This window comes from Nyctereutes procyonoides, unplaced genomic scaffold (assembly GCF_905146905.1).
Source record: "Nyctereutes procyonoides isolate TBG_1078 unplaced genomic scaffold, NYPRO_anot_genome, whole genome shotgun sequence".
Taxonomy (NCBI): Eukaryota; Metazoa; Chordata; class Mammalia; order Carnivora; family Canidae; genus Nyctereutes; species Nyctereutes procyonoides.
In genome coordinates, this window is record NW_026575043.1 from 53,520,371 (window position 1) to 53,537,408 (window position 17,038).

The 17,038-nt window shown below is 45.0% G+C and overlaps 1 protein-coding gene across 3 annotated transcripts in view; it reads right to left on the bottom strand.

Moving 5' to 3' along the window:
* Nucleotides 1–4,922, bottom strand: part of TPCN1 (two pore segment channel 1) — a 64,120-nt gene extending 59,198 nt beyond the window's left edge. For 2 of the 3 annotated variants that reach the window (XM_055322382.1, XM_055322378.1), the window contains exons 1-2: nt 4,771–4,922; nt 1,782–2,018 (exon numbers count right to left, since the gene is read on the bottom strand). In XM_055322382.1, coding sequence (XP_055178357.1) covers nt 1,782–1,893 — 112 coding nt within the window. In that variant the 5' untranslated portion in view covers nt 1,894–2,018; nt 4,771–4,922. The remainder of the gene's footprint in view (nt 1–1,781; nt 2,019–4,770) is intronic. The other variant, XM_055322379.1, reaches the window with a different exon arrangement.
* Nucleotides 4,923–17,038: the final 12,116 nt, after the last annotated feature.

Here is a 17,038-nt window from a genome sequence, read left to right on the forward strand (position 1 = left end):
TTACTTAACCTCTTTGAGGGTCTGTTTCTTCCTCTGTAAATATGGAAAATAACAGTAATTTTCCTCTGTAAATATGGAAAATAACAGTAATTTTATCTTGAGGTTATATGATAAGATTAATATACATAAATGCTAAGGGCCAATACTTGTATTTATTAAGGGCTTATGATGGAACAAGGAGAAGCAGGAGAGGAAAAAAGGGAGGAGGAGGAGGAGGAGGGGAATCCAACGGTCCTGGGTTCAAATCTATGCCCACCCAACTTGCTTGGCTGTGTGACCTTGGGCATGTCATTTCACCTCTCTGACTCATGGTTTCCTCTTCTGTCACATAGGGATAATATTGCCTACCCTACAAAAGGATCTTAGTTAAGATAAACAGATAAGAAAGCGCCTAACACTAGGCTTGCCAGCTCTAGGGCATTTCAGAAGTAAGCCTGAAATCAAAGCCTCTGATTTCTCAGCCCTGAATGGTGCTTAGGGAAGAATCTACCCTTCCTGAATTCCCCAGCTCTACCACTCAGAGTGGGCTGAGCATGCTGAAGTAAGGAGAGCCAGTTTATAGGAAGCCAGGCCTCCCACCGCTCTCCTGTCCACAGGGACACTGCTGTCCTTCATCACTTTCAAAGGGAGGCTGCTGAGCAACCTGCTCTGCAGGGAGAACTCAACTCTGTTCTCTGTGGACAAAGGAGATGGGAGTGCCAGGCTCATCTTTCCCTGAACCCGAGCATCTTCACTTGTGAACCAGAAGGCAGTAGTACCCCCTCCAGCCTGGCTCAGGAGCATGGCCAGCAGATGGAACAAGCAGTTGGTGAGGAGATCCTAAAGCGCTAGTCCCTGACATCTTAGGACCCTCCACAGAACGAGAGTTATTTTAAGCTCTCTTTTTTTTTATTTTTATTTTTTTATTTTTATTTTTTATTTTTTTTTATTTATTTATGATAGTCACACAGTGAGAGAGAGAGAGGCAGAGACATAGGCAGAGGGAGAAGCAGGCTCCATGCACCGGGAGCCCGACGTGGGATTCGATCCCGGGTCTCCAGGATCGCGCCCTGGGCCAAAGGCAAGCGCCAAACCGCTGCGCCACCCAGGGATCCCTATTTTAAGCTCTCTTAACCCAAGGCCTGAGCATATGAGGGAAATGGCTCCAGGACAAGGACCAGAAAGCTTTGTAAGGTCTCTTATTCTGCCAGAAACACAATTAAAATGTAAAAAATTTAAAGCTCACCTCTCCTGGGCTCACTTTGTGCTAGGCTCTGGTTTTAAAAGGAAGACAAAGCAAAACCCCAAACCCTCAGATCAATGGATCACAACTAATGCTGGCCCCCTCCCACCCTGTCCTGGGCAGTGCAGGGACTGAGCTCCAGCGTGGAGAAGCAATCATCTTTGCTTCCCTGCCAACGGTTTCAGGTTGGACAGAGGAGGCTAGTGTTGAAATCTGTTTCTTTTTTTAACAAGGAATGGGGCAGGGAAACTAGCCAAAGTGCAGATTTGCCTGAGGTCCCCACCAAGCATCCACAAACAAAGCCAGCAGACCTCAAATCCAAGGGACATAATGCACTGAGGGAGGCGAGAGCCCTGGGAGGGCAGGCTACTCATTCCCTGGAAGCATCCCTAAGCTGGGGATGCAAGATCAGGACCCCACAGTCTCCCAGTAGTTTCTGTGTCAGAACTAAGGGGTCAAATGCAGAGTCAGGCATTAGCATACATGCATCTACTATGAGACCACCAAGCCCACAACTCACCCCTGAAACAGAAAAGCTGTGCCCACTCCCCAGTCTTACTTCTGCTAGGCAGCTCCTCTTGGCCCAGGCTGTTGGAGGGAGCTAGTGGGGCACTGCCACCCTCGTCCAAGGTCAGGATGAGGGGAACGTCGTCATCTAAACTCACAGCCATGCTCTCCTCGACAGTAGCCCTCAGGATGCGATGTCCAGAGCTTTAAATAGTCTCTGCTTTGAGCTCCCTTTCAAAGCCACTGGCCCAGAGGTGCTTCTCAGAAACTCCTCCATCAGAAGCATCTTCTAGGGTTTGGGGAATAAAAAGAGAAAAACAATCATCAAAACACAACCACTACTGACGAAAATGTTCTGGAATTAGACAGTGGCAATAGTTGCATAACCATGCAAATGTACTAAAAACTACTGAATTGTACCCTTTAAACCGGTGGATTCCTTATGGTATGTGAATTATATCTCAATAAAGAGTATTACACTAATAGCATTAAAATATGGAGAGGGGCTCTGTAAGAACAAATACTGGAAAATTAAACATAATTATGGCTGGAGATTGAGGTTATGGCTAATACGTTCCACCTCTATCCCTCTTTACCCTGGTTTATGTGTTTTGTGAAGATTTTTTTTGTGTGTGTGAAGATTTTAAAGACTTAAAAAAATACAATCATTAAAATAATAGTAGTTCATACTCAATGAACACTTACTATGTAAGGGGCTCTTCTAGCAAATTTTAAGTAAAACTGATTGAAACTTCGTAAGTAGGATTATTAACCCCCCCTCCTACAGAGTAGGATATTCTAGGCTCTAAGAGATTAAGTAACTTGCCCAAGAACTGACAACTGGAAAGCCAAACTTTGAACTTCATTGTCTGGCTCCAGACCTGTTATCCTATCCACTACACTACATTTTCTCCAAGACCCATCCTGGGTATTTACAGAGCATCTAGCTTCAACGACGTGCAGCGTTGGCATGCCAGGTTACCTACACATGCCCCTATCATTCTCATATAGGCACTATTCTCCTAGATTTAGGTGTTTTAGAGGAAGGAGAAGAGTATTTTTTTAAATGCTGCCCAGTCACACAACAAAGGCACTCATCCTGGACTCCCAACTTTAAAACACTCAGAACTCGCCTGTTACAGTTCCTATTTATACACATTCCCATTTCCGCTGAGTAGGACCAAAAGCAAAGACTCAGCAGATCTGACAGCAGACCTTTGAACTCGGAAAGAGCAGCAGGTTCCTTCCTCAAACTGAGGCCTTCTGGGCTCAATCAAGTCGGCCTCCAAATTCACCCACTAAATGGCAACCTGGCAATTTGCTTCTTTTTGCACATCACCAGAGGAACCCTGGCCAGGTCCTTTCCGTCAGTATCTTCTTAAAACTAGGCAGCGAAAGTGAGCACCATTCAGTTTGCTAAGCCTGTAGCTCTCTGCCCAGCCAACTTCCTGTAAGACTTTTCAAGTTTCCCCCAGGTCTGGAGATTAATTTTCCTTTGCAATCTCAATAGCGGGGAGACAAAAGAGGAAATCCCAAATGAGACGCTACCATCCGGCTGTCTTAAGAATTAAATGTTTTATTTGCTCTCTTTTCGGTTTAACTTCTTACCACAGATATTTTCAAACATACTCAAAAATAGAATATGTAAATGAACTTCCTTGTAGCCTTCACTCCACTTTGACAATGAACATCTTGTCATCCTCTCCTGCTTTTTTTATAGGCGAGAGAATCTATCCACCTTCTCAACTCCATCAAGAAGGTTTCTAAATGTTACCAATGTTATTATAATGGCTAGAAGGTTTTTTTTTTATTTTAATGTTTAATACATGACTGTTGGGGGACCCCTGGGTGGCTCAGCGGTTGAGCATCTGCCTTTGGCCCAGGGCGCGATCCCGGAGACCCGGAATCGAGTCCCACGTCGGGCTCCCTGCATGGAGCCTACTTCTCCCTCTGCCTGTGTCTCTGCCTCTCTCTCTTTCTCTCTCTGTGTCTCTAATAAATAAATAAATAAATCTAAAAAAAAAAAATACATGACTGTTGGTTTGCAATGCATGCAGTATCTTAGCTCTGTGGATCTCAACCCGAGTGACTTTGCCCCCTCCCCCCACGGGAGGCCAGCAGCATACATTTTGAGACATTTTTGATTATCATAACTAGCGGGTGGGGGTGCTGGTAGGCAGAGGGCAGGGATGCCCCTAAACATCCATCCTACAATGCACAGGGGAGACCTAACACCAATATAGAAATACGTAGCTCAAATGTCAGTATCGCTGCTGTTGAGAAATCCTGTTTAGCTAATATCCCCACTTCCCAGATGAGGACAAGTGGGGCTTAGAGGGGTTAACTTAACCCACCTTTACAAGCTCGGGTAGAGCCTAGAGCTCACCGTGGGCAGTCTGAGATCAGCGGCCCTCCCCACTTAACCATTACCCTCTAGCTCCTAGCAGAACCAGGCCCCTGATTTCAATTCAAGCCCATCATTTTGCAGAGAGGGAAAAAGTGAGGCCCAGAGTGGAGAAGGGACTTGCCCAAGGTCACACAGTGCAGGACTCCTGAGTCCCAGCCCAGGGCTCCTCCGGCGGGCTCGGCTTCTTCCTCTGCAGGGCACCCAGAAGGGAAGGGTCACCCGTGGGGACAGGTCCCAGGAAAGCGGGCCAGCAGCCATCCCTGCCCCGGGTGCGGGTACGAGTCCCCGCGGGCGCCCGGGAGCTGAGCAGCCGACGGGGTGCGGGGCGGGCTCCAGCTCCACGGGCTCCAGCTCCACGTGCTCCCCGCCCGGGTCCCGGGTCCCGGGTCCCGGGTCCCGGGTCCCGGCCCCGCGCGGGGGTCGCCCCGGTAAGCCGGGGGCCAGGAGAGGGCGCGTCAAGCCCCGGCCCGGGCCGGAGGGAGGAAAGCGCGGCGAGGACTCCCGCAGCCGGTCCGGTCCCGCTCTGCCCGCCTCCCCCAGCCCAGGGCGCAGCGCGAACCCTCACTCCGCGCCCTCTGACCCCTGACCCCTGCCCTCTCGGCCAGGCCGTCGCTCGCACCCCTCGGATTCTTACACGCGCCGCCCCAGCAACCTGGACCGCGCGCCGGGGTCCGCACCGCGCAGCCCAGCCCGCGGGCGCCGCCGCCAAAGCCCCGAGCTCGAGGCTGTTGCAGCCACCGCAGGCGCCGCCACTTCAGCCGCTGCCACCACGGCAGCTGCGCCAGCTCTCCCATCCGCCGCCTACCGTCCCTTCCACCCCGTCGGCCCCGCCCCGTTTCCCCTTTGCCACGGCCTATTGGCTAGCGAGGGTGCATGATGAGCTGTGATTGGCCAAGCGTCACGTCCTTCCCCCAGTTCTCTCCCGCTGCTGATGCGGGACTCCCTGCCCCCGTCCTTGGGAAGGGGCGGGACAAGGAAGCTCCGCCCCCTTTCCCCTCCCACCCTCCCCGCCTTACTCGTTCAGCCCAACCCAGAGAGAGTCCTGGGTCTTTCGATTGGTTGGAGGGCCCGAGAGGCGGTGCTTCTGATTGGTCAAGCCTCAGGAGGTGGGGCGAACTGAACGGAACAAGAAATTGAATGGTGAAAAGGAAAGTCCGTCAGATACCGAGTCCCTCCCCCCCGTGATTGGCGGGTAACCTAGCAACGCAGGCACAGCGGAGGAAACGGCTCGGAGAAATCTGGTGCCCTCGGAGCAGGTGAGTTTGGCCGCGTGGGGAGAAGGGCCGGGAATGAGCGGGAGATGTGCAGGGGGTCCAGCCTGCTATCCTTTGGCTGCCCGAGGAATCAGCAGCCCTCACCGCGGGCCCGCCCCTGCCCCAGAACCGTGCTCTCCAGCTCCTGCCTCGGTGCAGAACTCCCTCTCAACTCCTTGCCAGAACGCCTGGCATCTTGTGGGTCCCTGCCCCTATTCCGCCCTTCCATTACCACTTCATCCTTAAAGCGTGGAGGATACTAGCCAGGTGGAGTCTCATCCTAGTTAGCTAATTTCAAGTCAAACAGAGGCGATGGGGATGAGAGGGTAGTTTATAAGTTCCCTACCATTCCACCCAAAGGCCATGAATTCCAGGATGAGCATGCGACGAAAGGCATCTCACTTGAGTGAATGTTCAGATTAGGTCATTTCGATTATTACCAGTTTTTGCCTTGTGCTAACAGCCTTAGAACTGAACTCCCATTCTTGGCCTTAGCATGTGATTTCGTCGTACAGACTTCATTCAAAAGGTTTGTTGTAAGGATTAAATGAGGCAAGACATCAAGAAGCTTGGCATGGAGCTGAACGACATATCAGTGATCAGTAAATACCGGCAATTCTTTTTCTTCCTACGGCACATTTGCCCTTGAATCTTCCTGCTTAAAATGGATCAGGGGGAGTCATCTCTTTCCGTACCTTAAATATTCATACATTCAACAAGGATTCACTGAGTGCCTACTCCTGGAGGCTGGGGTAAAGCAAGCAACAACAACAACAACAAAACCTTCATTTTTCCACTCATGGAGCTGTCTAATGGGGGAGGTAGTCATTAATCCAGAAATATATAGATATATGTAAAATTACACCTGCAGAGATTCATCTCCAGAATGGTGCAGCATGGAGGTCAACCAATCCTTTCCTTAAAAAGCAGCTCTAGGGACGCTGGGTGGCTTAGCGGATGAGTGTCTGCCTTCGGCCCTGGAGTCCTGGGATTGGTCCCACATCGGGCTCCCTGCATGGAGCCTGCTTCTCCCTCTGCCTCTCTCTCTCTCATGAATAAATAAATAAAACCAAAAGAAAATTTTTTAAAAAAAGCAGCTCTAGTCCATCAATGGATGAATGGATAAACAAATTGTAGTAAACACACAACGGAATTAGATTCAGTCTTTAAAAGGAATGAAATTCTGATAAATGCTACAAGAATTGAAGACCATGAAGACATAATGCTAGGTGAATATAAGTCAGTTACAAAAGGACAAATATGTGTGATTCCATTTATATAAGATACCTAGAATAGCCAAATCATAGAGACAGAAAGTAGAATAGTGGATCGAAATGACAATATACACTACAACATGGATGAACCTCAAAAATATCATGCAAAGTCGGGATTTCTCAACGTTGGTACCTTTTGAGTTGGATAATTGTTTGTTATAGGGGCCCATTCTGTGCTAGTGTTATTCCCAGCCTCTATCCACTAAATGCCAGTAGTACCCCTCCTAGTTGTGACAACCAAATATATCTCCAAAATTATTGTCAAATGTCTCCTGGAGGCCAGAGTCATCCCTGCTTAAAAATTACTGTGCTAAGTCAGATGCAAAAGATTACATACTGTATAATTCCATTTATATGATTTCATTTATATGATTTATCCAGAAAAGTTAAATCTGGGAATGGAAATACTTTGCCAGTTAGCTCGTGGGAATTTTGGGGAGTGACAGAAATTTTGTGGTGATGTGGCATAACTTTGAACATTTACCAAAAAAGTCATTGAGTTGTACACTTACAATGGGTAAATTTTATGGTTTGTAGATTATACCTCAATAGAGCTGTAAAAAAAAAAAAAGTACACCCATCAGATCAGTACCATGCAGAAAAGGTGCAGAGGGTTTTCCGAGATTATGGTGCACTTAAAAAAAAAGAATTTTTAATTTATTTATTTGAGAGAGAAAGCATGAGCAGGAGGAGGGGCAGAGGAAGAGGGAGAAGCAGGCTCCCTGCTGGGCAAAGAACCTAACTTGGGGCTCAATCCCAGGACCCTGGGATCATGACTTGAGCTGAAGGCAGAGGCTTTATGGACCCAGGCACCCCCATAGTGCACTTTTTTTTTCAATCTGGGGAGAGGCTGCCACTGAGCTGAGACTTGAAGGTTGAGAATTAGCTAATCTAGGAGTTGGGAATTGGTTTCTGGCAAAAGGAACATTTTGTGGGAAGATCCTGATGCTTTGAACACTTTAGAGACCAGTGTGGCGACAGCACAGTGAGAACAGGAGGGCTTTGAGGTCGGCTGGTCAGATAGGTTGAAGCCAATGAGAAGGAATGTCATCACAGGAGTGAAGGGGCTTCATCCTTCTCACTCTGTGTGTCCCTGCCCCCATCATGGCTTTAGTCACCATCTGTAAAGTAACAGCTCTCATATTTCTGTGTCTTGAAGTCTACTCCAGATACCCAACCACACCTGCACATCTCATAGATGTCCCATTCAAGTGGCTGGTAGTCTACACATATATAGCGCCTTGGTGTGAATTAGGAAGAGGTGCTCCCTCCAGGCACACACAACCCCACAGTTTACAAGTCTTGGCAAATAGATAGCAAGTTCTACCATCAATAAACACCCCAAGCCCCTCAACCTCTGCTTGTCTTATAAGGTTCACCCTTTGAGTAAACACCAAAACAATCCATCCAGCAACCTGAGCCAGCACACTAGACATCATCCCTCACTTCTCCTCCCCCATCTCCCATATCCAATCCTTCACTTTGTCCCATTGATTCTGCATTCTTTATGTTTCTGGAGTCCACCCACTGCTTTCTCTCTTGTTAAGGCAACCCTCATCTGTTCCCTGGACACCGTGACAGCCTTCCAAACCTGCTCCTCTTGTCAATTGCACCCACCAACCATTTTACCACAATTTCCCAGGCTGTAGGTCTAGTCTTGTCACTCACTCCCTGCTTAAAACTCCCACCACCCCCAACCCAAGCCTTTGATTCCTCCTCTTGAGCAATGAGGGAAGCTGTTGTGGCAGGACTTTCTTTCTTAAAGATTTGTTTATTTATTTGAGAGAGAGAGAGAGAGAGACTGAGTGAGCATGAAGAAGGGCAGCAGGAGAGGGAGAGAGAATCTCAAGCAGACTCCATGCTGATCACGGAGCCCAACTCAGGGCTTAATCTCTCAACCCTGATATCACCACCTGTGCTTAAACCAAGAGCCAGACACTTAACTGGCTGAGCCACCCATGTGCCTTGTGGCTGAATTTTCTAACCAGTCAAATCAGGATGATTTCCTTAATCCCTGGGACTCCTGTAAGTGGTTGAGAGGAAGTGACAATAGAATCATAGCTGGATAACCAGGCCAAGTCAGGACAAAAGGCAAAGTAGTGACAATGGCAGGAAAGGCAAGCATGAGAAGGCGAGGTCTGAGGTCACTGTTCATGCCTCATCTGAATATACCCAAGTAGTTAGTAGAAAGCAAGAATCCACCCCACCATTCCCTTTCCCAGACTCCACCCTACCCCCAGAAAGCCCCAAATGACCTTAGATTGGAAACAGTGGTAACAGAGGCGACAGAATCCCAGCATCAATCCCCCGACCTCTAGGCTAAAGAGGCTGCCCAGGCATCCCAGACAGAACTCTGCCCCAGCCTTGTGCAAGGCATCCCTCAGGAACATTCTAGGCATACATGGTCAGACATAAATGCCGTCACTGTAGCTTGGGTCTTCACTCCATTTATGGTGAAAAATTGAATTAGAGGGGTGAGTCTTCTCTGCTCAAGTGCTAAATTCACCCCCACACTTTTTTCCCTAGGAGACAAGAGCTCAAGACAATGAGGCACCACCGGATTTATGCCGCAACATATAATAATTATCACTCCCCTTTGAAGAGGGCTTTTAACTCTCAAAAGGGCTTTCCCATCTAGTAAATCAGCCCTCTTCCACCCAGCTGCCTTTTGATGTGGCTAGGACAGGTGTTGTATTCCCAGGTGCCAGAGAGATAAGGGGCTTGCCCAGACTTATTTCAAGAGCCCCAGCAGGGGAGAGTCATGCCCCTGGGTCTCCTAACACCCAGATTGTGAACCTGATCTTGATTCTGTAACTGATGGCAGCTTTATGTGGCACAGATCTCAGCTTGTCCGACAGAGCTGAGCTAGCCAGGAACAAACTTTCCTTTGAACCTGGATGGAGCACTGGTCTTGGGATGGGGAAGCCAGGAGTTTCATAGAGGGGCAGGGCCACTGTGGTCTAGACCTGTGATTTTCCACCAGGGGCATCCCCTGACCTGCCACTCCCACCCCACAGGGATATTTGGCAATATCTGGGGGCATTTTGTCTCCTACTGGTCAGAACTGGTGGTGGGAGAAATGTGCTACTAGTGTCAAATGGGTAGAGGCCAGGGATGCTACTACTAAACATCCTAGAACACACAGGAGGGCCCCCACAACAAAGAATGATCTGCCCCAAAATGTCACTAGGGCAGAGCTTGAGATACCCTGTCCTACACTGATATTTTCTTTTTCTTCTTGTTTTTTATTTTTATTATTTTTCTTCTTTTTTAAAGTTTTAAGTACTCTCTACACCCAACATAGGGCTCAAACTTACAACCTTGAGATCAAGAGCTGCATGTTCCTCCTATTGAGGCAGCTAGGCATCCCCAGACTGATATTTTCACACAAAGCGAATGGTACACACATACACATCCACACACACACATACCTCTACCTTTCCCTTCTGGCCCTAGTTAGTGGGACTGAAAGCAAACATGATTGCAAATCAAGATCATTTGAAATATAGAGTATCGGAGGAAAATACAGAGCATCTTTGACCTCAGATTTCAAATAATAGCAGATTATACTCCATGACCAATTGAATGCCTTTAACATGGGGCTTTCAAACACAGATTGTTTCTTTCTTTCTTTTTTTTAAGATTTTATTTATTTATTCATGAGAGACAGAGAGAGAGAGAGGCAGAGACATAGGCAGAGGGAGAAGCAGGCTCCGTGTAGGGAGCCGGATGTGGGACTTGATCCCGGGTCTCCGGGATCATGACCTGAGCCAAAGGCAGACTCTCAACTGCTGAGCCACCCAAATATCCCAGATTGTTTCTTTAACCACAAGCCAGACAAAGAAATACATTTTCCTTCTCAACCTAGTGTGTTTACTTACACATGAATACTTAACCACATGTGATGGACTCTAATATTTTTTATTCTGTTGCATTTATTTTTAAATAACAAATTAACCATTCACTAAAGGGTCACAATCCTTGGTTTAAAAAAAGACACTTACTCAACGTAGTCAAGCAGTCAGGAAAAGCCAGTGTTTTGCATTTGATAAGATTATGATTTAAATATTTTCTTAAGTGGGGGAAGTTTATTTTAGAAGACTCTAAAGGCACCACTAGGAAATTCTTCCTTCTGTCTCAAACAACCACAGGGATGCTACCCACAGTCGGGTAGAACCAGAAATAAACACTCCTAAAAAGAAAAAAAAAAAAAGAGATAAACACGCCTAAAACTATGCCATAACCAAAAGAGGAATTAAAAATTGTGGTGACTTGATTTGTAAGGAGGAGGAGACTGGAAAAGGAGACATTTAAGGGGCTCTAGTCCTCCTCCATCAGCTGCAGAAATATGAAAATAATGTACAAACTAGTCAAATTAAAAACAAGTAGTAAAAAAGTTAAAAGAGGTTCAATTTTGGCACTTTATAAACATTTCTGCACAAAAACGTATATATTGAGGAAAACTACATCTCCTATTTTAAGAAGTAAATGTTCAAATGTTAATACTAAACTATATGATTTTTGAAGTCATAATAAAAGTCATAAAAGCTAAACATTATTGAGGCAAGATTTCATTTCATACTCAATGACAGTTCTATTGAGTGTGGTTCCATCACTGTCCCCATTTTACAGACAAGGAAGCCAATGCTTGGAGAGGTTGATTGACTTGCCGAAAGCCACACAGTGAGGATTGAACTCCAAATCTGCCTGACACTAAAACCCACAAACTTTATACAGTAGACTTGTGTTTTTCTTTTCTACTTCAGAGACGGAGGAGATGAAGGCCCAGAAGGCCAAGTGAATTTGCCCAGGACCATAACTGTAGCCAGTGTCCAGTAGAGAATGTTCATCAGAACCAGAAGTTTAGAAATCTGTCCCCAGGAGCACATTCCCTCCCAGCCTCCATCATTATTCTGTGTCCTCTGTCTCCAAAGTACAGGGTAACATTGGAGCCCCCAGCCATGGAGTCATCACCACAGATGAGATCCTGTCTGTTAATACCTCCAGCATTCACTGCTACAGCTCCAGCCTGGGAATCTTTTGCAAACCAAATATAATCCACAAAACATAGGTTCTCAAAAAGGACAAGAGAGGATTGGGTAATAGTTCGTAAGTGGCAATAGGGGGGAAAAAGATGAAAAAGAAAAAACCAAATTCGATTTAGATCTTTTTGTTTAAAAATTCCAAGCCCTGAGTACAGGGATGGGAAACAATCCATAGGCCAAATCTTGGCCTACCGTTTTCATTATTAAAATATGGCACTATAGGGATCCCTGGGTGGCGCAGCGGTTTAGCGCTTGCCTTTGGCCCAGGGCGCGATCCTGGAGACCCGGGATCGAATCCCACGTCGGGCTCCCGGTGCATGGAGCCTGCTTCTCCCTCTGCCTATGTCTCTGCCTCTCTCTCTCTCTCTCTGTGTGACTATCATAAATAAAATTTAAAAAAAAATTATTTAAAAAATATGGCCCTATTGTCCGGTTCTAATTCAGCACATAATGTATTTTTTGAAATAACATTAACCTATTATGCTGACATCTCTGTACGAGGTAATGGTCCTCTCGTTAAAGCTGGATTTGCTATCTCTTCATTCATTCAACAGTGATTTGTTGAGTGCCTGCTATGCCATCATGTTTTGGGATAGCAGTCTTCGTCATGGATTTTCTACCTCTTTCTAGCCTCTCACTCTCTCTGCTCTAGACTTAGAAGGCTCAGATAAAGCACCCAGAGTTCTTCTGAAGAAAGCTATTTGCATGTTTTCCAGACCAGTGGGATCTTCTGAGGCTAAAAGGAAAAATTCCTCCTGCTTCAAAGGCAAAACCTCTGTGTATCAACCCAGCAAGTAGGTAGTGAAATCAGAACTAAGTGACTAGGAATCCCCTCACCATCAAAGACTTCTTTGAGTCCCAAGTAGGACCTCAGGGAGTGAAGCAGGGAGGGTTAGGTTAGGTTAGTGTTAGTGCTAGGTCCTGGGGGCCTGGCCTCAGTGGGAATTGTGTATCTCAGAAATGTGACAGAGCTGTCAAAAGTACATGAAATCAGTTCTGCAAATTATGGAGTCCACAACATGGTTTGATTCAGCCATGTTGAATTCAGCCAGAATTGCAAATTTTCCACTAGGGTGGAAAATAAAAACGAAGACCATGACCTCCATCTCTTGTGGAAACTTATTTTTGCCATCTCTACCTCCAAGCATATTTCTCACCTTACACCATTCTTTCTTAGCTCTCTACATCTAAGCTGCAAGCAGCCTTTTTTGTCTAGTCATGGAAGTACCAAGACTGGAGCTAGGAAGGCAGAAAAAAATCTCAATCGAAGCTAAAAATCATGCAGGAAATACTAAGTTGTCTAGGAATACATTTACTCTGAATTTTAGACAGAGGGCTGGTATTAGAGAGGATGTGTTTAGCTCATTTTTTTGGTTCAGTGATACCTGCTTTAGGAAGAGAGGTACACACATGGCACTAATCCTATTTACATCGATTCCTGTAATGAGAAGCCTATGCTGAAAGCCCCTTTCAGGACTCTCTGAATTCTAATTACATCAATGAGAAAGTTTCAGTTTGGTGTTAGTAAGTCTTTTCTATAGTAGCCTTATATCCTGTAACTTTGCTATAATTTTGTAAGTCTAGAAGTGTGTATATTGGTTCTTCGGGATTTTCTACATAAATAATCCTGTCATCTGTGAATAAAGATAGTTTTATCTCTTCTTTTCTAATCTATACATTTTACTTCCTCTTCTTGTCTTGTTCCACAAGCTAGGACTTCACTATGATTGTTAAACAGGAAGGATAAGAGGTTACATTCTTGCCTTATTCCTGCTCTTAGGGAATAAACTTCTAGTTTCTCACAATTAAGTATGATGCTAGCTATAGGGTTTTTGTAGATGTTCTTTATCAAGTTGAGGTAATACCACTATATTCCTCACTTGCTGAGAAGTTTGTTTTGTTGTTGTTTTTTAAAAAATCATGAACAGTTTAAGAGTTTGTCAAATGCTTCTTTGCATCTATTGATATGATTTTTCTTTTTGTTGATGTAATGGATTACATTAATTGATTTTTGAATGTTGAACTAGCCTTGCAGACATGGAAGAAATCCCACTTGGTCATGGGCTATAATTCTTTTTATACCTTGTTGGATCCAATTTGAGGGTTTTTGCATCTATGTTTATGAAAGATATTGATTGGTCCGTAGCTTTCCTTTCTTATAGTGTATTTTGTCTATTTTGGTATCAGAGTAATGCTAGCCTCATAGAATTTGTTAGGAAATATTCACTCTGCTTCTATTTTCTGGAAAAAAATGTTAGAGAATTGGTAAAATTTACCAGTGAAATCTTCTATACCTAGAGTTTCCTGTTTCAGGAAGTTATTAACTACTGATCAATTTCTTTAATACATAAGGGCCCATCGAGATTATCTATTTCTCCTTATGAGAGTTTTGGTAGATTGTATCTTCAAGGAATTAGTCCATTTCATCCAGGTTATCAAATTTATAGCCATAGAGTAGTTCATTATATTCCTTTATTATCCTTTTAACACCCATGGGATCAGTAGTGATGGCCCCTCTTTCCTTCTTGACATTAGTAATTTAACACCCATGGGATCAGTAGTGATGGCCCCTCTTTCCTTCTTGACATTAGTAATTTATCTATTCTGTCTTTTTGTTAGTATGTTTGTAACATCTCCCTACCACTTGCTAATCTTCCTTTTCAACAATAGAGATCTGGGCTTGCACTCATTGCCCCTGGGCAATAGCACCCAGCTAGAGTAAAATAATTTCAGGCTATAGACATTATTACCTTCTATATAAGGAAAATGATACAGATTTTTCAGTTGCAGTGGAGATACTTTTTAATGAAAAGTACTTAAGAATGAAAGTGTACTTCAGAAAAAAAAAAGTTGAGTTAATAATAGTACAGCTTGGTCTTTAGACTTGGCAGAAATCCCAAAGGTGGCATGCTAGTGAGAGGAATTTAGACAATCCTAAATTAGAACCAATCCTCATGGAGGCTTCCTTCCTGACCCAGAACCCATGTGCCCAACGATCCCTGTGTCATGATCAGTTATGAGGTGTGTCTCGGTAATTAGTTTAAAATAGGCTCCAAAGTATGTAATAATTGACTCAAAAACATAAAAGTCAATGAGAGATGATTCAAGGCTTACCCTCAAATAAAATAATTCAGCCACTCACTAACCTGCATTCTGATAAGCTCTCTTACGCTAAGTGAAAGGGACAGGGTGACAGCCCTATGGTTGCAAACTGTGTCTAATCCTGGGTATACCCAGGAACACTACCAGTGGGCGTATACATGTATATAAAATTACAAATACGAATATTCATATTTGTAGTTACTAAGTAGATTGAATGCTCTAGGAACTGAATCTTGAACACGTCTGTCCTCTTGGGTCACTGCTTAGCAGGATTTATTGAAACTGGACCAGCAAAGAATCACTGTGCCTGGTCCACTGTAAAAGTCGATCTGAAAATGGTGAGACCAGACAGAGCAGCAGCTACAGGGAACAGGCTCCCCAGAAAGCCTGCGTGGGCTGAGACACCTCTGGGCCACTTAGGAGCTGTGAACTCCTGAAAGCATCTAACCTCCCTCTGCCTCCCTTTCTTTGTAAATAGAGCTAATAAAAGCAACTATCTCATAAGGTTGTTGTAAGGAATGAAGGAGTTAATTCTCACATAGCATTCAGAACAGTGTTTGGTATGGAGTTAGTTCTCAAGGGTTAGCCAATATTAAAATGGCGATCTTTAAAATGAGATTCCCCCCCAAAATAAAATCAAATAAAATGAGATTTCCACCCCCCCAATACACACAGTTTTGTTTACCGCCCCCCCCCAACTATTCCACCTACCATTGTTAGATTTGTGGGGTATTTGCAAGGGTTGGGTTTTCTTCCTCTTTTTCTCCCAAGGCAAAAAAATATATATAATTTCTCTGAAACCTTTTTTTTTTCAAAATGTTCTGAGAGTGAAAGTAATAAAATATCCAACAAGCCCATTTGAATGAAGACGAGGTGTAATTTGCATGATAAAGATATATTTCCATTTATAAAGTTCATCAGCAGAATTAATGACAAATAAAGGGAAGATCCAATTAAAGTTCCCCATCCATTAACAATCTTGCTTCACTCTCAGGGCAGGGATTTTAAAAGGAGAGGCTTAAGCTGGAAATGATTTAAATATTAAGGTTGGTGGCATTAAAAAGGACATGAAACGATCGTATCAGGATTCAAGGAAAAGAGATTCTCCAGTGATTTTTGTCATCAGAGTCAAATGCATTTCCCCCAATCCTTGTTCCATCGGCTTTTTCGTGTTCACCCAAATGAGCTGTCAAAAACTGATGGGCGTCATCATAATCAAAGAAAACAAGTTTGCCCTTTAAAGCAAAAGAGGTAATTTGGCTGAAAGCAAATTGGAAACATTTCATATAACGTTGCATTTCCAGCCGCAATCTCTGAAGAATTCAGGCATTTTGATTTATGCCTGAGAGCTTTGGGGGACAATGGGGAGAAGTGTGTTCGTGAAATACTTTGTTCATGTTTTTCCTGTGGTCACGGGGCAATGATCCTTCATCCTAAGAGGAGCCAAGGAAGCTCCCTTAGCTGTCCCTAAAACGTTATCTTCAGGAAAACCCTTAAGGGAATCCATAAGATTGACTTGGGAGCAGAAAGTGGTGGGAAATAAAGAGATGCAAAATAATGCCCTCCTCCTCTCAGCTGTCAACTCCCAGAGGCTTCTGACTGAGACCCATTTTGCCTGGCCTAGGAACCCAGCAGCCTTAGCATCTGATCTGATTTGCCTCTCTTCCTGGCTCATAGTCACTGGAGATGTTTCTCTCAGTCTTACCCTTCTCTCCATTTACTCTGGTTTTGAGAACTGAATATCTCCTGTGGCTTCGGATAGCCACTTCTCCCTTGCATCTATATCTCCATCCCTGAGGCCTCCCTGGAACCCCCTAGATCGTTCATTATCAGATGCCTAGAGTATTCTCAGCTAGGGTTCTTTGATGGCAAGCAACAGACACTGTCCATGGCTAAAGCAAAATGGTGAAGGAAGAGCTGAAGAATGGGCCTCAGAAAGTACAGCAGCCAAGGAAGTACTGGGGGTCCTGACTGCAGGATCTTTAGCAACCCCCTGATTGGCATGACCTAGTTCCCACCATCTCCCATCCACATGTGACTCTCCCAGATTCCTGGGAGGGAGAGAGCAGCCTTCTCTGACCTGGCAGTCCCACCAAGACTGCATACAGTGTGAGAAGGAATGAGCTCTCCAATGGAAAACCAGGGTACTATCACCTGGCAGAGAGGACATGGATCATGGGAAGGCAGAGACACCCTTTGTCCGCTGTCTATCCCAGTGACAGGAGCGA